This window comes from Heptranchias perlo, chromosome 7, assembly GCF_035084215.1.
Source record: "Heptranchias perlo isolate sHepPer1 chromosome 7, sHepPer1.hap1, whole genome shotgun sequence".
NCBI lineage: Eukaryota > Metazoa > Chordata > Chondrichthyes > Hexanchiformes > Hexanchidae > Heptranchias > Heptranchias perlo.
Genome location: NC_090331.1, coordinates 58,359,943 through 58,378,343, shown reverse-complemented (window position 1 = coordinate 58,378,343; position 18,401 = coordinate 58,359,943). Strand labels below are relative to the sequence as shown.

At 42.2% G+C, this 18,401-nt stretch overlaps 1 protein-coding gene across 3 annotated transcripts in view; it reads left to right on the top strand.

The window, feature by feature from the left end:
* Positions 1 to 18,401, top strand: part of cerkl (ceramide kinase-like) — a 157,482-nt gene that overhangs the window by 132,163 nt on the left and 6,918 nt on the right. For all 3 annotated transcript variants that reach the window (XM_067987668.1, XM_067987670.1, XM_067987669.1), the window contains 3 exons: positions 7,586 to 7,660; positions 13,911 to 14,088; positions 14,318 to 14,386. In XM_067987668.1, coding sequence (XP_067843769.1) covers positions 7,586 to 7,660; positions 13,911 to 14,088; positions 14,318 to 14,386 — 322 coding nt within the window. The remainder of the gene's footprint in view (positions 1 to 7,585; positions 7,661 to 13,910; positions 14,089 to 14,317; positions 14,387 to 18,401) is intronic.

The window sequence follows — 18,401 nt, the reverse complement described above, 5'->3', positions numbered from 1 at the left end:
TGCGCAAACTTTATTCAATGTTTTGACATAACTCTTCAGTGTGTAAACATAGGGATGGGACCTGCATCTGTGTTTTACGTGTGCGATGTCTGATCTCTGTTCGGACTCCGTGCAGACAGTAGACTGCTATTTTCAGCAAATAACAGGTACCAGCTACCTTTAAGAGATTTCTAAGAAACATCCTCCCTTTAAGAGATTGGGCTCCCCCTGCTGGTGGAAAGTGTGAATTGCATTGAATCGAAGTGCAAGGTCCGGAATGGAACGTTGATTGCAGGTGAGTCCTCATGCCAGCCGAAACTCTCGTCCTGCCTGCGCAGAGGTCATTGGGCGTGGGGTACTAACGCATCACACTACCTGCGTCCAATGACCCCCAATTTTTCCCCCTAAATGTCTTAATTTGGTTTCATAAATATTTTACTAGATCAAATTTGAATAGAAATTTTTTGAGATCTGTAAAGCAACATCCTTCTCACAGTTCGCTATTGTTCTGGTGGCATAAAGACGTGAGGAGGGAATAATTAAGATGCATTGTGTTTTAGGCTGACACCAAATTAAAGGCTTTCTGAAGCCATGTGAAAAAATCCAGCACAAGAGAGTCTATGTACTTTAGGCTATGAACTTCAAAGTCTATACACTGTTAGCTCATTATATAACTGCTTACTTGCTTGCGGGGCAGTAATGTTGCTGGGGGACTGCTCAGTTCTACTTCGACTGATAATTGAGGGAAACAATCAAGATAAAACTACTAGTGTTAGTGTAGTTTTCAGAAGAATTTCAGATATGCTTGAGTAGAAAGTCATTACATCACATTTATCAGCTTGAATGTGGAAGACATTAACAGCCTTATGAATATGCATGTCTCTGGTTAATTAAGTTAATTGTTCTGCAGAAATGCTCACACTTTCAAGGACAATTTTTAAAACAATTTCTGCTTGATGCAATCATTAGTCATGCTTTACCTGAACTATTGAAACCTTTGTCTTCAATTTCATCTTGCCATGGTATGAGTTGAAAAGGTTGCTACCGAATGGGAGAAAAATGAATGTACATTTCGTTTCGGATACTAACTGAATTGCTTTCTCCCGAGTAAATTGGTGCAATTAGTTTTTCTTTATAATGCATATATTAATTAATTTGTCAGAGTTCATGTTGAGCTGTGTCACTTTTGATGCTCTGTGAACGTTCATAGTGGCTTGGGTAGAAAATTAACTCCCTTTCTCCACCCATGCCCAAGCTGTTCACTCTCAAACACAGTTGTGCAGTCTGCCCAGGTAGGACCAGCATTCAGTTTTTAAAAAATGTTGTGGCATATGGAAATTCCCTGAGAAACAAGAAAATGACAAGTATCTGAGGAATCTTTTCATTGGGGCACAGAATATCTGCAGCCTGGGAGGTCACATCAGCCATGCAGCATTTTTAGTCTCGGTAAAATCCCCAATTCTTCCATTGGAGCTGTCAGCCAAAAATGTGAATGTATAAATTGCAGCATCCAAATTAAAGTCTGCATGCAGTTGTTTATGTCTATCATGTCAGTATTTTCCAGATTGTGCAATTTCTGTTTTTAATGCACTCCCATTATTATCAAAGTCTACAGGGAAAAGGTTGGATATATAATTGGAACAATGTGGAAAATATTTTAGTGTTTATGTTAGCATTTTCTGTAAATCTTAGGAAGTAATACTAAAGCTTTGTGAAATTCTGATAATTGCCCTAATGTTTTGATGGATAGAAGATTTTCACAGAAAGAAAATATATGAGCTTAAACAGGCAGCAGGAAGGTGTAGAGCATTGTAGCACCAATGTGTGGCAGTGCAGAATGATGGGATGGATGTTTATGATTGAAATCATCCTATACAGTGAATTCTTAGTCTCAATCGTGCAGAAATGCTGAGCATAAGTGGAGGCTGGAAGTGGGTTGGCTGATCACTCCCTCAGCTACAGTTGCTGCTTGGCCTGAGAGACAAGTAATGCAAAAAAAAGTAAAGCAAGGCCCACCATTAAAATATTAAAAATAAAGTTAGTCTTACACAGAACTACCAAAATGTATTGAATGTCTTTTTACATGGAGATTTTCAGTGATGTTTTTATTCTTAATCATTCTCACAATAAGGATCTCCTTTTTTGAAAGTAAAAATGCCTCCCACATTTATTTTTAATAACTTAGAGTGAAGATGTTCTCTGTGCACTTGATGTAATGAAATCATAAACCATCTTTATTCAACAACTACAATTTTGCTGCACCTAGTTGACAGAGGAAGTATTTGCCTTTAGTCTGTCAATTCTGTGCAAACTTCGTGCATCATTTTTATGTTGATGGGGTTTTCTTTTAAATGATGTAAAGCTTTTTTGCTAGCTTTGCATGTTGAATTAAGTTGCACAGTAAAATGTAAAGTGTTGATTTTGTTTGCGAGACTTAACTATTTGTTTTTGAGTAACAGCATCATATCCCTGTGGTCAAACTGGATTTTCTGTAGAACTGTCCAGGTTCCCCTGAATGACTCAGTAGGTAGTTGCTCTCATATAGTGTGTAATGGAGTCATATTTAACAGCAAGGTCCTGGGTTCAATCCATAGTTTGTGCTCAGTTAGTTGATCTCAGATGGGTTGACAATGAGGTGTTTGTGATAGGCAACATTAACCAGGGTTCCCATTTCTGATCTTTGGAGATCTAGTACTCCTTCAGCATGCTTACCTGTATTCTGTATCAATTTCATCTTTTGAAAACATAAACCAAGGATACTTGTGTAAGAGGGGACATTAACAACTAGGCACTAATGCTTTCAGTACCAAAATGTAGCATCAATAGCTGTTTGAAGCACAGAAGGAGGCCATTTGGCCCATTGTGTTTGTGCTTGGCTCTATGATGCAGCAATAATCCCAGTGTCCCCCTCTCTTTCCATAGCCCAGCATCGTGCTCTGCTTCAAATATTTACTCAGTTTTCTTTTAAAAGACGCAACGGCCTCTGCCTCAGCACTGCCTGTGGCAAAGCAAACCGTGTTCCAACGACCCTCGTAGTAAAGAAATTTCTCTCCTCACTCTCTTAAGTGATAATTTTAAATTGATGGCCCCTCCTGACTGATGCCTCAACCAGAAGAAAAAGTCTTTCCCTATTCACTCTTTTAAACTCCTTCATAATTTTAAAAACCTCTATTAAATCTCTGCTTACCCTTATCTGCTCCAGGCTCAACATTGAATCTCTCCTCATAACTGTAATTTCCCATCCCTGGCATCATCCTGGTGAATCTACATTCTATGATCTCTATAACTTTAATGTCTTTTTTATAGTGGGGCACCCAATTGCATGGCATTTCGATAATGGGACAAGTAAAACTGCACACAGTATTGTGACTGTGACCTAACCAGTATTTTGCACAAATTTATCTTTATTTCTTTACTATTGCACTCTATGACTGTATTTATAAAACCCATGATGCTAGTAGCCTTATTTATGGCCTTAACTACTTGCACCTGCACCTTCAGGGAATTATTACATATACATATTACATAGCCTGTTTCTGTGCTGTACGTTCTATTTGGTCCAACAGGTCCATGCCAGTGTTTATGCTCCACACAAGCCTCCTCCCTCCCTACTTCATTGAACCCTATCAGCATATTCTTCTATTCCTTTCTCCCTCGTGTGTTTATCTAGCTTCCCCTTAAATGCATCTATGCCAGTCGCCTCAACTACTCCTTGCGGTATCGAGTTCCACATTCTAACCACTCTCTGGGTTTCTCCTGAAATCCCTATTGGACTTATAGTGACTATCTTATATTTATGGCCCCAAGTTCTGGTCTCCCCCTCAAGTTTTTAAAAATTTGTTTATGGGATGTGAGCATCGCTGGCAAGGCCAGCATTTATTGCCCACCCCTAATTGCCCTTGAGAAGGTGGTGTTGAGCCGCCTTTTTGAACTGCTGCAGTCCGTGTGGTGAAGGTTCTCCCACAGTGCTGTTAGGTAGGGAGTTCCAGGATTTTGACCCAGCAACGATGAAGGAACGGCGATATATTTCCAAGTTGGGATGGTGTGTGACTCGGAGGGGAACATGCAGGTGGTGTTATTCCCATGTGCCTGCTGCCCTTGTCCTTCTAGGTGGTAGAGGTCGCGGGTTTGGGAGATGCTGTAGAAGAAGCCTTGGCGAGTTGCCGCAGTGCATCCTGTAGATGTTACACACTGCAAGCCACAGTGCGCCGATGGTGAAGGGAGTGAATGTTTAAGGTGGTGGATGGGGTACCAATTAAGCGGGCTGCTTTGTCCTGGATGGTGTCGAGCTTCTTGAGTGTTGGAGCTGCACTCATCCAGACGAGTGGAGAGTATTCCATCACGCTTCTGACTTGTGCCTTGTAGATGTTGGAAAGGTTTTGGGGAGTCAGGAGGTGAGTCACTCGCCACAGAATACCCAGCCTCTGACCTGCTCTTGTAGCCACAGTATTTATGTGGCTAGTCCAGTTAAGTTTCTGGTCAGTGGTGACCCCAGGATGTTGATGGTGGGGGATTCGGTGATGGTAATGCCATTGAATGTCAAGGGGAGGTGGTTAGACTCTCCCTTGTTGGAGATGGTCATTGCTTGGAACTTGTCTGGCGCGAATGTTATTTGCCACTTATCAACCCAAGACTCGATGTTGTGCAGGTCTTGCTGCATGCGGGCACGGACTACTTCAATTTCTGAGAGGTTGCGTATGGAAATGAACAATGTGCAATCATCAGCGAACGTCCCGATTTATGACCTTATGATGGAGGGAAGGTCATTGATGAAGCAGCTGAAGATGGTTGGGCCAAGGACACTGCCCTGAGGAACTCCTGCAGCATGCCCTGGGGCTGAGATGATTGGCCTCCAGCAACCACTACCATCTTCCTTTGTGCTATGTATGACTCCAGCCACTGGAGAGTTTTCCACCTGATTCCCATTGACTTCAATTTTACTAGAGTTCCTTGGTACCACACTCGGTCAAATGCTGCCCTGATGTCAAGGGCAGTCACTCTCACCTCACCTCTGGAATTCAGCTCTTTTGTCCGTGTTTGGACCAAGGCTGCAATCAGGTCTGGAGCCGAGTGGTCCTGGCAGAACCCAAACTGAGCATCTGTGAGCAGGTTACTGGTGAGTAAATGCCATTTGATAGCACTGTCGACGACACCTTCCATCACTTTGCTGATGATTGAGAGTAGACTGATGGGACGGTAATTGGCCGGATTGGATTTGTCCTGGTTTTTGTGGACATTGCATACCTGGGCAATTTTTCATATTGTCAGGTGGATGCCAGTGTTGTAGCTGTATCGGAACAATTTGGCTTGAGGCGCGGCTAATTCTGGAGCACAAGCCTTCAGCACTACAGCCGGGATGTTGTCGGGGCCCATAGCCTTTGCTGTATCCACTGCACTCAGCTGTTCCTTGATATCATGTGGAGTGAATCGAATTGGCTGAAGACTGGCTTCTGTGATGGTGGAGATATCGGGAGGAGGCCAAGATGGGTCATCCACTCTGCACTTCTGGCTGAAGATGGCTGCAAACGCTTCAGCCTTGTCTTTTGCACTCACGTGCTGGACTCTGCCATCATTGAGGATGGGGATGTTCACTGAGCCTCCTCCTCCTGTTGGTTGTTTAATTGTCCACCACCGTTCAAGACTGGATGTGGCAGGTCTGCAGAGCTTTGATCCGTTGGTTGTAGAATCGTTTAGCTCTGTCTATAGCATGTTTCTTCCGCTGTTTAGCATGCATGTAGTCCTGTGTTATAGCTTCACCAGGTTGGCACCTCATTTTTAAGTACGCCTGGTGCTGCTACTGGCATGCGGTTCTACACTCCTCATTGAACCAGGGTTGATCCCCTGGCTTGTTGGTAATGGTAGAGTGAGGAATATGCCAGGCCCGAAGGTTACACATTGTGCTGGAATACAATTCTGCTGCTGCTGATGGCCCACAGCGCCTCATGGATGCCCAGTTTTGAGCTGCTAGATCTGTTCTGATTCTATCCCATTTAGCACAGTGGTAGTGCCACAAAACACGTTGGATGGTGTCCTCATTGTGAAGACGGGACTTCGCCTCCACAAGGACTGTGCTGTGGTCATCCCTACCAATACTGTCATGGACCGATGCATCTATGACAGGTAGATTGGTGAGGACGAGGTCAAGTAGGTTTTTCCCTCGTGTTGGTTCGCTCACCACCTGCCGCAGGTCCAGTCTGGCAGTTATGTCCTTCAGGACTTGGCCAGCTTGGTCAGTAGTGGTGCTACCGAGCCACTCTTGGTGATGGACCTTGAAGTCCCTCACCCAGAGTACGTTCTGTGCCCTTGCTACCCTCAGTGCTCCACATGGAGGAGGATTGATTCATCAGCTGAGGGAGGGCGGTCGGTGGTAATCAGCAGAAGGTTTCCTTGCCCATGTTTGACCTGATGCCTTGAGATTTGATGGGGTCCGGAATCAATGTTGAGGACTCCCAGGGCCATTCCCTCTTGACTGTATATCATCTTACCGTCACTTCTGGAGGGTCTGCCCTGCTGGTGGGACAGGACATACCCAGGGATGGTGATGGAAGAGTCTGGGACGTTGGCTGAAAGATATGATTCTGTGTCTATTGCTGTGTCAGGCTGTTGCTTGACTAGTCTGTGGGACAGCTCCTCTAACATCTTCTCTACGTCTACCCTATCAAACCGTTTCATAATCTTAAAGACCTCTATCAGGTCACTTCTCAGCCTTCTCTTTTCTAGAGAAAAGAGCCCCAGCCTGCTTAATCTTGCCTGATAGGTAAACCCTCTCAGTTCTGGTATCATCCTAGTAAATCTTTTTTGCACCTTTGCTAGTGCCTCTTTATACTTTTTATAATATGGAGACCAGAACTAAGGTTCTATACAAGTTCTCTGCTTTTCAATTCTATCCCTCTAAAAATGAACCCCAGTGCTTGGTTTGCTTTTTTTATGGCCTTAATAATCTGCATCACTACTTTTAGTGATTTGTGTATCTGTATCCCCAGATCTCTCTGCACCTCTACAATCAAAAAGGATGCTAACTTTTTAAACACTTTTCAGCTTTTCAATGTACATTGTCTCAGTCAAAGGAAAACAAGAAATCCCCAAATCCTTTATACATTTTTCAATGACATTTAATTTGCATGAACTAATCAAACAGCAAAGCTTTTCACAAATTAAAAAAGAAAAATTGATAAGTGGAAGGAAATGGAAAGGATGCAACAAAGTTAAAACAAGCATATTTCAGCCATTTATAGATGTTTTTCTTAATTTTAAGTTTTGTCTGGGCACTTCGATTCTTTCAAGCATTTGGCCAAGAAATTGGACTTGCATCCAAAACAGGCAGAAGTCAGTGAGGCGACTACGTGTCACTCCCAGGTAGCATAAGGCCCAATCAAAATTGGGCCCTGGGCCTCACTTATGTTAAGCAGGCAAGCTGCGCTCCATTTTGAATGGAAGTTGAAAATCCACACCCCTACCCCCCCCAACTGATATGTCCCTAAGGTGTTTACTGGTTCTTAAAATGCATACAATACTACTTTTCTCCCTCTTCCTGAAATATGAAGGAAGGGTAATCATACAGGCCAGCATTTAGAAATGTATTTTAGTTATTATTTGTGTTTTTCAGGTTCCACTAATATCTTAGCATTTTCTGTGCATGGACTTAAGCATCCAGGTACTGCAGCGATGCATATCATTATGGGTATGTATTTCTTACACTTTCTATGCTTTAAGCATTCATAAGTGTGCATCCAGATATTGAATCATTTGAAAAAGCACATTTCAAGTATAGTTGAACAGTATTATTCAATAGGACAATTGTGACATCAGCAAAGAAAATTCTGAGTTCTTCAGCTTACAGTTTGCTGCCATTTCGAATTCCACGTGCCAGCAATTTATGCAATGACATCACATCCAATGTACTGCTAACATGGTGCTTGCTAAGGTTTGTGTTTCAACCACTAAGTCTCTTTTGCTTTATGTTGAAAATGGGAAAAGATTAGCAAATAGTGAAATTAAGAATTAAAGCCTTTACAAACTAACTATATATTTTTATTTTTGGAATATTAATTAAGTGAATAAAGATCTGATCGTAGAACCCATCAGATGGGAAATATTCAGTAGTATTTAATTTTTTGTGTACTTTTAATGAATCCACAAAGAAACACTCCTTTAATTCTATTGTTTCTTATTCCATTACTTTAGTAAGCAGAAATATGGAAATTGAAATCACTTCTGTTTTAAAAAAAGGTGCAAGGTTATCTGGAAAAAAACTCAATCTTCATGAAATTAAAAATTTATAAGAAAAAAGAAACACTTGGATTTATATAGCGTCTTTCACGTCCTCAGGACGTCCCAAAGTACTTAACAGCCAGTGAAATACTTTTGAAGTGTAGTCACTTTTGCAATGTAGGAAATAAGTAGATAAGTGATACTTTTGCTAAATACTATGTTCTAGGCAAACAAGATACCTACAATACATTAGTCTTAGTGATCTGTAAGGTGGAGACCTGATACAGAATCATAGAATCTTACAGCACAGAAGGAGGCCATTTGGCCCGTCGTGCCTGGGCCGACTCTTTGAAAGAGCTGCCCAATTTAGTCCCACAACCCAGCATTTTCCCCATAACCCAGAGGAAACAGTTTCTCCCTATATGCTCTATCAAAACCCCTCATAATTTTGAATACCTCTATTAGGTCTCCCCTTGAGCTTCTCTGCACTATGGAGAACAGTACCAGCTTCTCCAATCTCTCCACATAACTGAAGTCCCTCATCCATGGTTTCATCCTGGTAAACCGCCTCGGTATCCTCGCCAAGACCTTGACCTCCTTCCTAAAGTATGGTGCCCACAATACTCCAGCTGAGGCCTAACCAGTTATTTGTAAAGGTTTAGCGTGACTTCCTTGCTTTTATGTTCATTGCCTCTATTTACAAAGCCAAGTATCCCATATGCTTTCTTAACCGCCTCATCAACTTGCCCTGCCACCTTCAAAGATTTGTGACTATGTACCCCCAGGTCTCTCTGCTCTTGCACCCCTTTCGGAAGAAAGGCTATTTGATCAGCAGCATTTCTGCACAATCTTGTGTATTTCCTGATCCTACATTGGCTCCCGGTGCAAGATCGCCTCAATTTTAGAATTCTCACCTTTGTTTTCAAATTCCTCTATGGCTTTGCCCCTCCCTATCTCTCTAACCTCCTCCAGCCCTACAACCCCCCTAGATCTCTGCGCTTCTCCAATTCTTGCCTCTTGTGCATCCCCAATGTTAATCACTCCACCGACAGCGGCCGTGCCTTCAGCTGTCTCAGTTTCCCCCTCACAAGCGGAGTGGTTGGGTCAGTCTCCTTCCTTCCTTGAGACAAAGACGTTCGCGTCTGGAGTGTTGAGTGTTGAGTCGATGATAACCCTTCGCAGCGGGGCTACCTGTTTCACTTGAATCTTTGGTTCTGGCTGAACCTACCGGTTTCCCCCTGTCCATTCTCGATCTCAGATTTCTTGTAATTAAGTGTGACACTTAGCTCTGCCCCCGTAACAGGCTGGTGTAGCCACAAGTTAGCTTCTTACCTCTTGACTCTGTCCTTAAAGGTACCTTGTACTGGTAAGGATAACTCTTGCACCTGCTAGGTAAAAGTTGTTACAGAAGAAGAATAGAGGAAATAAAAGTAGATAAGGTGGTTAAAAATGCATATGGGATACTTTCCCTTATTAGCCGAGGCATAGAATATAAGAGCAGGGAGGTGGTACTGGAACTGTATAAAATACTAGTTAGGCCACAGCTTGAGCACTGCATACAATTCTGGTCACCACATTACAGGAAAGATGTGATTGCACTAGAGAGGGTAAAGAGGAGATTTATGAGGATTTTGCCAGGACTGGAGAATTTTAGCTATCAGGAAAGATTGTATAGGCTGGGGTTGTTTTCATTGGAACAGAGGAGCTGAAGGGTGATGTAATTGAGGTGTATAAAATTATGAGGGGCCTAGATAGAGTGGATAGGAAGGACCTATTTCCCTTAGCAGTGAGGTCAGTGACCGGGGGGGGCATAGATTTAAATAATTGGTAGAAGGATTAGAGGGGAGCTGAGAAGAATTTTTTTCACCCAGAGGGTGGTGGGGGTCTGAAACTCACTGCCTGAAAAGGTGGTAGAGGCAGAAACCCTCAACTCATTTAAAAAGTACTTGGATGTGCACTTGAAGTGCCGTAACCTACAGGGCTACGGACCAAGTGCCGGAAGGTGAAATTAAGCCGGATAGCTCTTTTTCGGCCGGCTTGGACATGATGGGCCAAATGGCTTCCTCCTGTGCTGTAACTTTCTATGATTCTATGATAAAAGTCTTCTGACTAACACAGAGAGAGACCAGAAAAGACTGTTTATTCTGCCAAAGAACAAACTGCTTCTAAGTGACCAATGTATCAGAATGGCTCACCCATTTTTGTATCAATGATGACCAACACGTCAGAATGGAAGCACTGATCTCCAGACAGGTCGGCTTCACTTTTACAACCTCCCTTACCTTACAGCCTCACTTTTAACAAAGGGACCCACACAAATAGGCTTATCAGCAAAATTGAAGCCCATGGAATAAAAGGGGCAGTGGCAGCATGGATACAAAATTAGCTGAGTGACAGGAAACAGAGAGTAGTGGTAAATGGTTGTTTTTCGGACTGGAGGAAGGTATACAGTGTTGTACCCCAGGGTCGGTACTAGGACCACTGCTTTTTTTGATATATATTAATGACTCGGTCTTGGGTGTACAGGGCAACAATTTCAAAATTTGCAGATGACACAGAACTTGGAAGTGTAATAAACAGCGAGGAGGACAGTAATAGACTTCAAGATGGCATAGACAAGCTGGTGGAATGGGCAGACACATGGCAAGTGAAATTTAACGCAGAGAAGTGCGAAGTGATACATTTTGGCAGGAAGAGTGAGAAGAGGCAATATAAACTAAATAGTACAATTCTAAAGGGGGTGCAGGAACAGAAAGACCTGGAGGTATATGTACACAGATCTTTGAGAAAGTAGTTTAAAAAAGCATACGGGATCCTGGGCTTTATAAATAGAGGCATAGAGTACAAAAGCAAGGAAGTTATGTTAAACCTTTATAAAACGCTGGGTTTGGCCACAACTGGAGTATTGTGTCCAATTCTGGAAGGATGTGACAGCCTTAGAGAGGTTGCAGAAAAGATTTACTAGAATGGTTCCAGGGATGAAGGACTTCAGTTATAGCCTGAATAGATAGACTGGAGAAGTTGCAGTTGTTCACCTTAGTGCAGAGAAGGTTAAGAGGAGATTTAATAGAAGTGTTCAAAATCATGAAGGGTTTGGATAAAGTAAATACAGAGAAACTGTTCCCATTGGCGGAAGGGTTAAGAAGCAGAGGTTACAGATTTAAGATGATTGGCAAAAGAACCAAAGGCGATATGAGGAAAAACTTTTTTACGCAGTGAATAGTTATGATCTGGAATGCGCTGCCTGAAAGGGTGGTGGAAGCAGATTCAGTCGTGGCTTTCAAAAAGGAATTGGATAACTACTTGAAGGGAAAAAATTTATAGGGCTACGGGGAAAGAGTGGGAGAATGGGACTAAGTGGATTGCTCTTACAAAAATTTCAGGCTCGATGGGCCGAATAGCTTCCCCCTCTGCTGTAACCATTCTTTATATGCCTAGGCCTTAAGCTCTGGAATTCCCTTGCTAAACATCTCCGCCTCTCTACCGCTCCTCCTTTAAGATGCTCCTTAAAACCTACCACTTTGACCAAGCTTTTGGTCTCCTGTCCTAATACCTCCCTTTGTGGCTCGGTGTCAAATTTTGTTTGATAACGCTCCTATGAAGCACCTTGGGGCGTTTTACTACATTAAAGGCACTATATAAATACAAATTGTTGTTGTTGTGAGGTTAGCATTTAAGAACTAGTTCTGTCCATCAATGAACCATGCAGCTTCCTGTTAGCGCTATCAGTCTTAATGTTGCAATGACTTGGGGGCATATATAATGCTCATAAAGAGACAATATATTATTTTGAATATATTATTTGGTGGCATGAGAGAAGAAACCAAAATGTACAGTAGAAAATGCAAAAGTAGCTTTTAAAAGGGCAAAAGTGCAAACTGAACCAAACAAAATGGTTTTCCAAATGTGTATATTTGCACTAATTTTGTTGGATTGTCTATATTTGGAAATAGAATGACTATATACACATCATAGACACTTGAATCTAGGTAAATATTAGTATATGAAAACTTATTCTTCATTTTGATAGCCTTCAATTTATGTCATATGGAAGCTACATTTTCTTTTCACTCCACACAGTGAATGTTCACCAAATACTTAAAACATACAGCTGCTAACCACTTTGATGAATTAAATGCTGCCAGTAGCAAACTCATATCCATGCAACACGCTCCTCAGAAGTCATGCTTCTGGCAATAGTGGAGGCAGATTTCACTCATGAAAATTTGATTGTGTATCAAATAGTAATCTAGTCCATGAACTAAATTTTTCTTTTAAGCAATGTTAAACTGATGTCAAACATTGTATCATTACAGATTATCTTGTATAGCTTTAAAGACTTGATATAAAGAGGGTAAAATTGGTCTTCTCCAGTATCACGAAATGTATTCATAGTGAATTGGCAGCCCATTTTACACCGCACTCAAATTTTTTCCCATTGAAGCCAATGCTGATTCGCTATGAGCCCGTTTTGCACTACTGGCATAGACCAATTTCACCCCAAAAATGTTTATCCTGTGTTCCTTTTAGTGTTGTACAGAATTTATTTCAGGCCAGCAAAACTGAATGATTTTTTTAGGCTTCAGAGCTTCATTGATGCAAGACAGAAAAGCATTGTAGCTCCAGATTAATTTTTGATTCAAAATAGGAAAAGTGAGACTGCGGCCACAGGAATCAGTGTTGGGGCTAGGAGAAGCGAAATCACAGCCAAAGGAAGGGAAATTATGGCAAGGGGAAAAGAATTTGGAATCAAGGGTACAAAAAGGATGCAGGACAATTTGCCATAATACAGAAGAGGTTGGTGTGGCTCAATTTCTACAATTAAAAAGAAACTGCAAATAGAAACAGGAGCCATTTTCCTGATGAGAACAGAAAACGTTGAGAATGCACATGAAAATACAATGAAGTTTAGTACGAGGACAAACCTTATCACACAAATATGCTCCCTTTTTGTATGTTTTATTTTCTTCTATTAATTTAGAGTCTGCTCCACCAATGATTGTAAACTATTTTGTATCCTTAAAAGTATCCTGTTCACTAGCTTCTGCCCTAGTGATGCTCCTGAATCACTCACGAGCACAATGTGCAGGTTGATTTTTCTTCCAGTTTTTCATACCTTTCACTAGGTGTGTGCTTTGCAGCCTCTCCTAAATGATTTGGGTAAAACTGGGAGCTCATTGCATGAGGAATTATAGGAGAGAAGCCATGTGCTGTTGCTCTGTAGTACTCAGTGTTTTTAAAAAGCTATTTAATTTCACCAATATCAAGTTTTTAAAATGAAAATGGTCAAACTATTTTTACATATATATTGTTTTTCCCCTAGAAGGAATGGGCTTGATAGCTGAAATATCCTTTTCATGCTACATATTTTGTTCTTATAGTACTTGGGATCCAGTCTCTCACATTGAAAATACATAATCTTTTGGGATTTTAGGATTAAATCCATCTAAACCTAATAATTACATTCCTGAAAGAAAATCTTGTCAGAATGCTGCAATTCTAGTGTGCATTATGCAGATGTGGCATAGTTTACTATATATTAGCTATTGATTTTTTTTTGTTTCAGGATGTTTTAATATTTTGTTCTGAAGTCTGGTCTTTTTATAATGCTCCTTTTCTGCATCATTTGGATTGGATGATGTAGAATGACAAAACAGATCTTTGTTGTGGCTAAGTTATAATACTATATTTGTTATTCTTGGTTTCCTCTTATGCTTTAGGTAACCTCCAAGAAGTGGATGTTTGCACCTTTAGTAGTCGCAACAGGCTGCTTCAATTTGGTTTCTCAGCCATGTTCGGCTTTGGTGGGAGAACCCTGGCTTTAGCAGAAAAGCATCGTTGGATGCCTTCCAACCAGCGGAGGGAATTTGCTGTAATCAAAACACTGACAAATCTTAAGTAAGGAGGACTTTTTTCTATCCAAAATGTCCGTTGCCCTCTTTACTAAATGTAGAATCAAACAAATGAAAATCATATCTCCTGTATCTTCCAAGCTGGTTCTTCCTACAAGGAAATTTGGCCCAGTTGTTACAAAGTTATTATATATGCATCATTTATTACTTGTCCTGGGAGGTTAATTTCAACAAAAATTCTTTGATGTGATAATTAAGATGTTTTATCTTTTTAGGCCTGAGGAATGTGAATTATCGTTTCTACCATCAAAAAATTCTCACTTGGTAGAACAGGAAGGCAAAGGGTAGGTGACACATGGGTCAGTTTGCTTATTAACTATACAAATTTAACTTAACTGAATTATTTTAGATAACATTTCCTGTTAAGATGATATTCCACGTGCCAAATGAACTATCTATGAAATCCCCATCCACCCCAATCTTCGTTTCCTGGCCTGGGATCCGCCAGACAGCTAGTAAACCAAGTTATGAGAGTATACTGACCTGCAGGCTGGCAGAACTGAGTGCCATCTGCAGATCCAAGCCTGGAGTCCTGAAAGTTTTGATGCAAATTTACTTTTAGCACCCTTCTATAGGGGCTGACGGGAACTTACCTTTGCCTTCTTCTAGGCTGGTGGTGATGTGGGGTGGCAAGCGGATAATCGATGCCACAACTTACGACCCCATCTTTCTGGCAGACACATGAAATGTGTCCCCAGTGGCGTGGTTGCCATCCATTGAATTCCTAATGAGGGAACCTCCCTTGACCCTAGAAAGTCCTGCAGGGTCAGAAGCCCCCATGGATTTTCAGCTCACCTAAGTCTGTTGTCATGTCAGTTCTTAATCCATCTAGATAATTTGTCAACTATTCCTTGAACCTTAAGTTTCCTAATTAAGTATGTAGCACTGTCAAGTTAGAAGGTTGTGGATTCAAGTCCCACTCCAGGAGTTCAGTGCATATTACATAGAATTTTGCAGCACAAAAACAGGCCATTTGGCCCAACAGGTCTATGTCGGTATTTATGCTCCACATGAGCATACTCTCTCCATACTTCATCTCACCCTATCAACATGTCCTTCTATTCATTTCTGCCTCATGTACTTATCTAGCTTCCTCTGAAATGTGTCCATGCTAATCGCCTCAACCACTCCATGTGGTAGCGAGTTCCACATTCTCAGCACTCCTGGGTTTCACATTCTCACCATATTAGGTTTTGATATAGATAAATTTAGGGTAATGTGCATATTTTTACTGATTTCTATATATATATGTATGAATACTATGAAAAGTTCTCCATTGACAGAGGCTGAAAAGGAAAGGGATTTAAGAGTGATTATTTAATGTTATCCTGAAAGCATCTGGTCATTGTGTAGCAGTTATCAATGGGCACATAGAATGCATTTGAAGGGCACTGGGTTACAATTCAACAAATCATACTGATATTCTATAGATAAATGCTGGAGGCAATTCTGGAGTGTGGCATGCAGTCATAGTCACCCTACCTTGAAAAGCTTTGGATGCAGTTGAAGGTTCAAAGAAGTGTGGCCAGGGTGATTCTAGGCCTAAGGGAGCTAAGTTATGAAGAAAGGCTCAAGCAACTTACGTTATTTTCAATAGAGAAAAGATAGAAGGGAGATAAGATATAGATCTTTAAAAGAATGAGATTATATAAATAAAGTTGAAGTAAGCAAGCTGTTTAACTTTGACAATGTCCATAGAACTTAAGGACACAAGTACAAAATTCACAAGCATTGAGCAAGTTTAGAGATCAGGAAATAACTTTTTTCCTACACAATGGTGCACATGTTAGGAAGGACTCCTAGAGAAGGCTGTTGATTGAGGGTCATCTTTTAAAAGGAAGCTTGATCAATATGTGTTGAGAAGAGGACTGAGAAATCCTACTTGATTTTTTTTCTTGGGATGATTAAGGAAGGAACTTTGCATTCCTTAAAGTAGCAAATCATCAAGTGATAGTGAGGGGGAGACAGGTCCATGATAGAATATTTAGACTCTGGAGGGAGCATGTTTGAGCTGAATAGCTGTTTCATACTTCAGACATTCATGTGTTCTTGTAAAAACCCTAACGCTAGGAATAATAGTTGTTACAAATACAGCTATTATCACACCCTGATGCAATACACATGCTTTCCTATGGAAAGAAATAATAAAAATAGGAACTTACACATTTATAATACTTTCCAGGAACACAATTCTGGCACTTTGTATCCATCCATATTTATCACTCAATTGTGTGATGATGTGGAGATGCCGGTGATGGACAGGGGTGGACAAATGTAAGGAGTCTTACAACACCAGGTTATAGTCCAACAGCTTTATTTGAAATCACAAGCTTTCGGAGGCTTCCTCCTTCGTCAGGTGAGTGTGGGATTCCATAAAGGTACAGCATATATAGTCAGAGAACAATGCCTGGTGATTACAGATAATCTTTCCAACTGCCCGTTATCAAGGCAATCAAAGGAGTTGAAGTGTTCAGACAGAGAAACATTACATACAAGACGACTGAATACACAAACGGTCAGAACACAAAGACAGAGAGAGACACCCGAAAGGCAGAGAAAGAGAGAGAATGACCAGTTGTATTAAAAACAGATAACTTTTTTTCGCTGGTGGGGTTACATGTAGCGTGACATGAACCCAAGATCCCGGTTGAGGCCGTCCTCATGGGTGCGGAACTTGGCTATCAATTTCTGTTCGACGATTTTGCGTTGTTTTGTGTCTCGAAGGCCGCCTTGGAGAATGCTTACCCGAAGATCGGAGGCTGAATGTCCTTGACTGCTGAAGTGTTCCCCGACTGGGAGGGAACCCTCCTGTCTGGCGATTGTTGTGCGGTGTCCGTTCATCCGTTGTTGCAGTGTCTGCATGGTCTCGCCGATGTACCATGCTCCGGGGCATCCTTTCCTGCAAAGTATGAGGTAGACAACGTTGGCCGAGTCGCAGGAGTATGAACCATGTACCTGGTGGGTGGTGCCCTCTCGTGTGATGGTGGTATCTGTGTCGATGATCTGGCATGTCTTGCAGAGGTTGCCGTGGCAGGGTTGTGTGATGTCGTGGACGCTGTTCTCCTGAAAGCTGGGTAATTTGCTGTGAACAATGGTCTGTTTAAGGTTAGGTGGCTGTTTGAAGGCGAGTAGTGGAGGCGTGGGGATGGCCTTAGCGAGGTGTTCGTCGTCATCGATGACATGTTGAAGGCTGCAAAGAACATGGCGTAGTTTCTCCGTTCCGGGGAAGTACTGGACGACGAAGGGTACCCTGTTGGTTGTGTCCCGTGTTTGTCTTCTGAGGAGGTCGATGCGATTTTTCGCTGTGGCCCATCAGAACTGTCGATCGATGAGTCGAGCGTCATATCCCGTTCTTACGAGGGCGTCTTTCAGCGTCTGTAGGTGTCCATCGCGTTCCTCCTCGTCTGAGCAAATCCCCTGTATTCGCAGGGCCTGTCCATAGGGGATGGCCTCTTTGACGTGGTTGGGGTGGAAGCTGGAAAAGTGGAGCATCGTGAGGTTGTCCGTGGGCTTGCGGTAGAGTAAGGTGCTGAGGTGCCCGTCTTTGATGGAGATTCGTGTGTCCAAGAATGAAACCGATTCTGAGGAGTCGTCCATGGTGAGTTTGATGGTGGGATGGAACTTGTTGATGTTATCGTGTAGTCTCTTCAGTGATTTTTCGCCGTGGGTCCATAGGAAGAAAATGTCATCGATGTATCTGGTGTATAGCGTTGGTTGGAGGTCCTGTGCAGTGAAGAAGTCATGCTTGAACTTGTGCATGAAAATGTTGACGTATTGGGGTGCGAATTTGTTCCCCATGGTGTTTGGGTAAACAACTGGTTATTGAAGGTGAAGACATTGTGATCCAGGATGAAGCGGATGAGTTGTAGGATGGCGTCTGGAGATTGGCTGTTGTTGGTGTTGAGTACTGAGGCTGTTGCAGCGATGCCGTCATCGTGGGGGATACTGGTGTAGAGTGCCGAGACGTCCATCGTGGTGAGAAGTGTTCCTGGTTCAACTGGTCCGTGGGTGCTGAGTTTTTGTAGGAAGTCTGTAGTGTCGCGACAGAAGCTGGGGGTTCCCTGTTCGATGGGTTTCAGGATGCCCTCGACGTATCCAGAGAGGTTCTCACACAGGGTTCCGTTGCCTGATACGATAGGACGTCCGGGTGTGTTGGCTTTGTGAATCTTTGGGAGGCAGTAGAAGTCTCCCATGCGGGGAGTACGTGGGATGAGAGCGCGTAGGATGCTTTGAAGGTCTGGATCGAAGGTCTTGATCAGTTTGTTGAGCTGGTGGGTGTGTTCTTTGGTCGGATCTGCG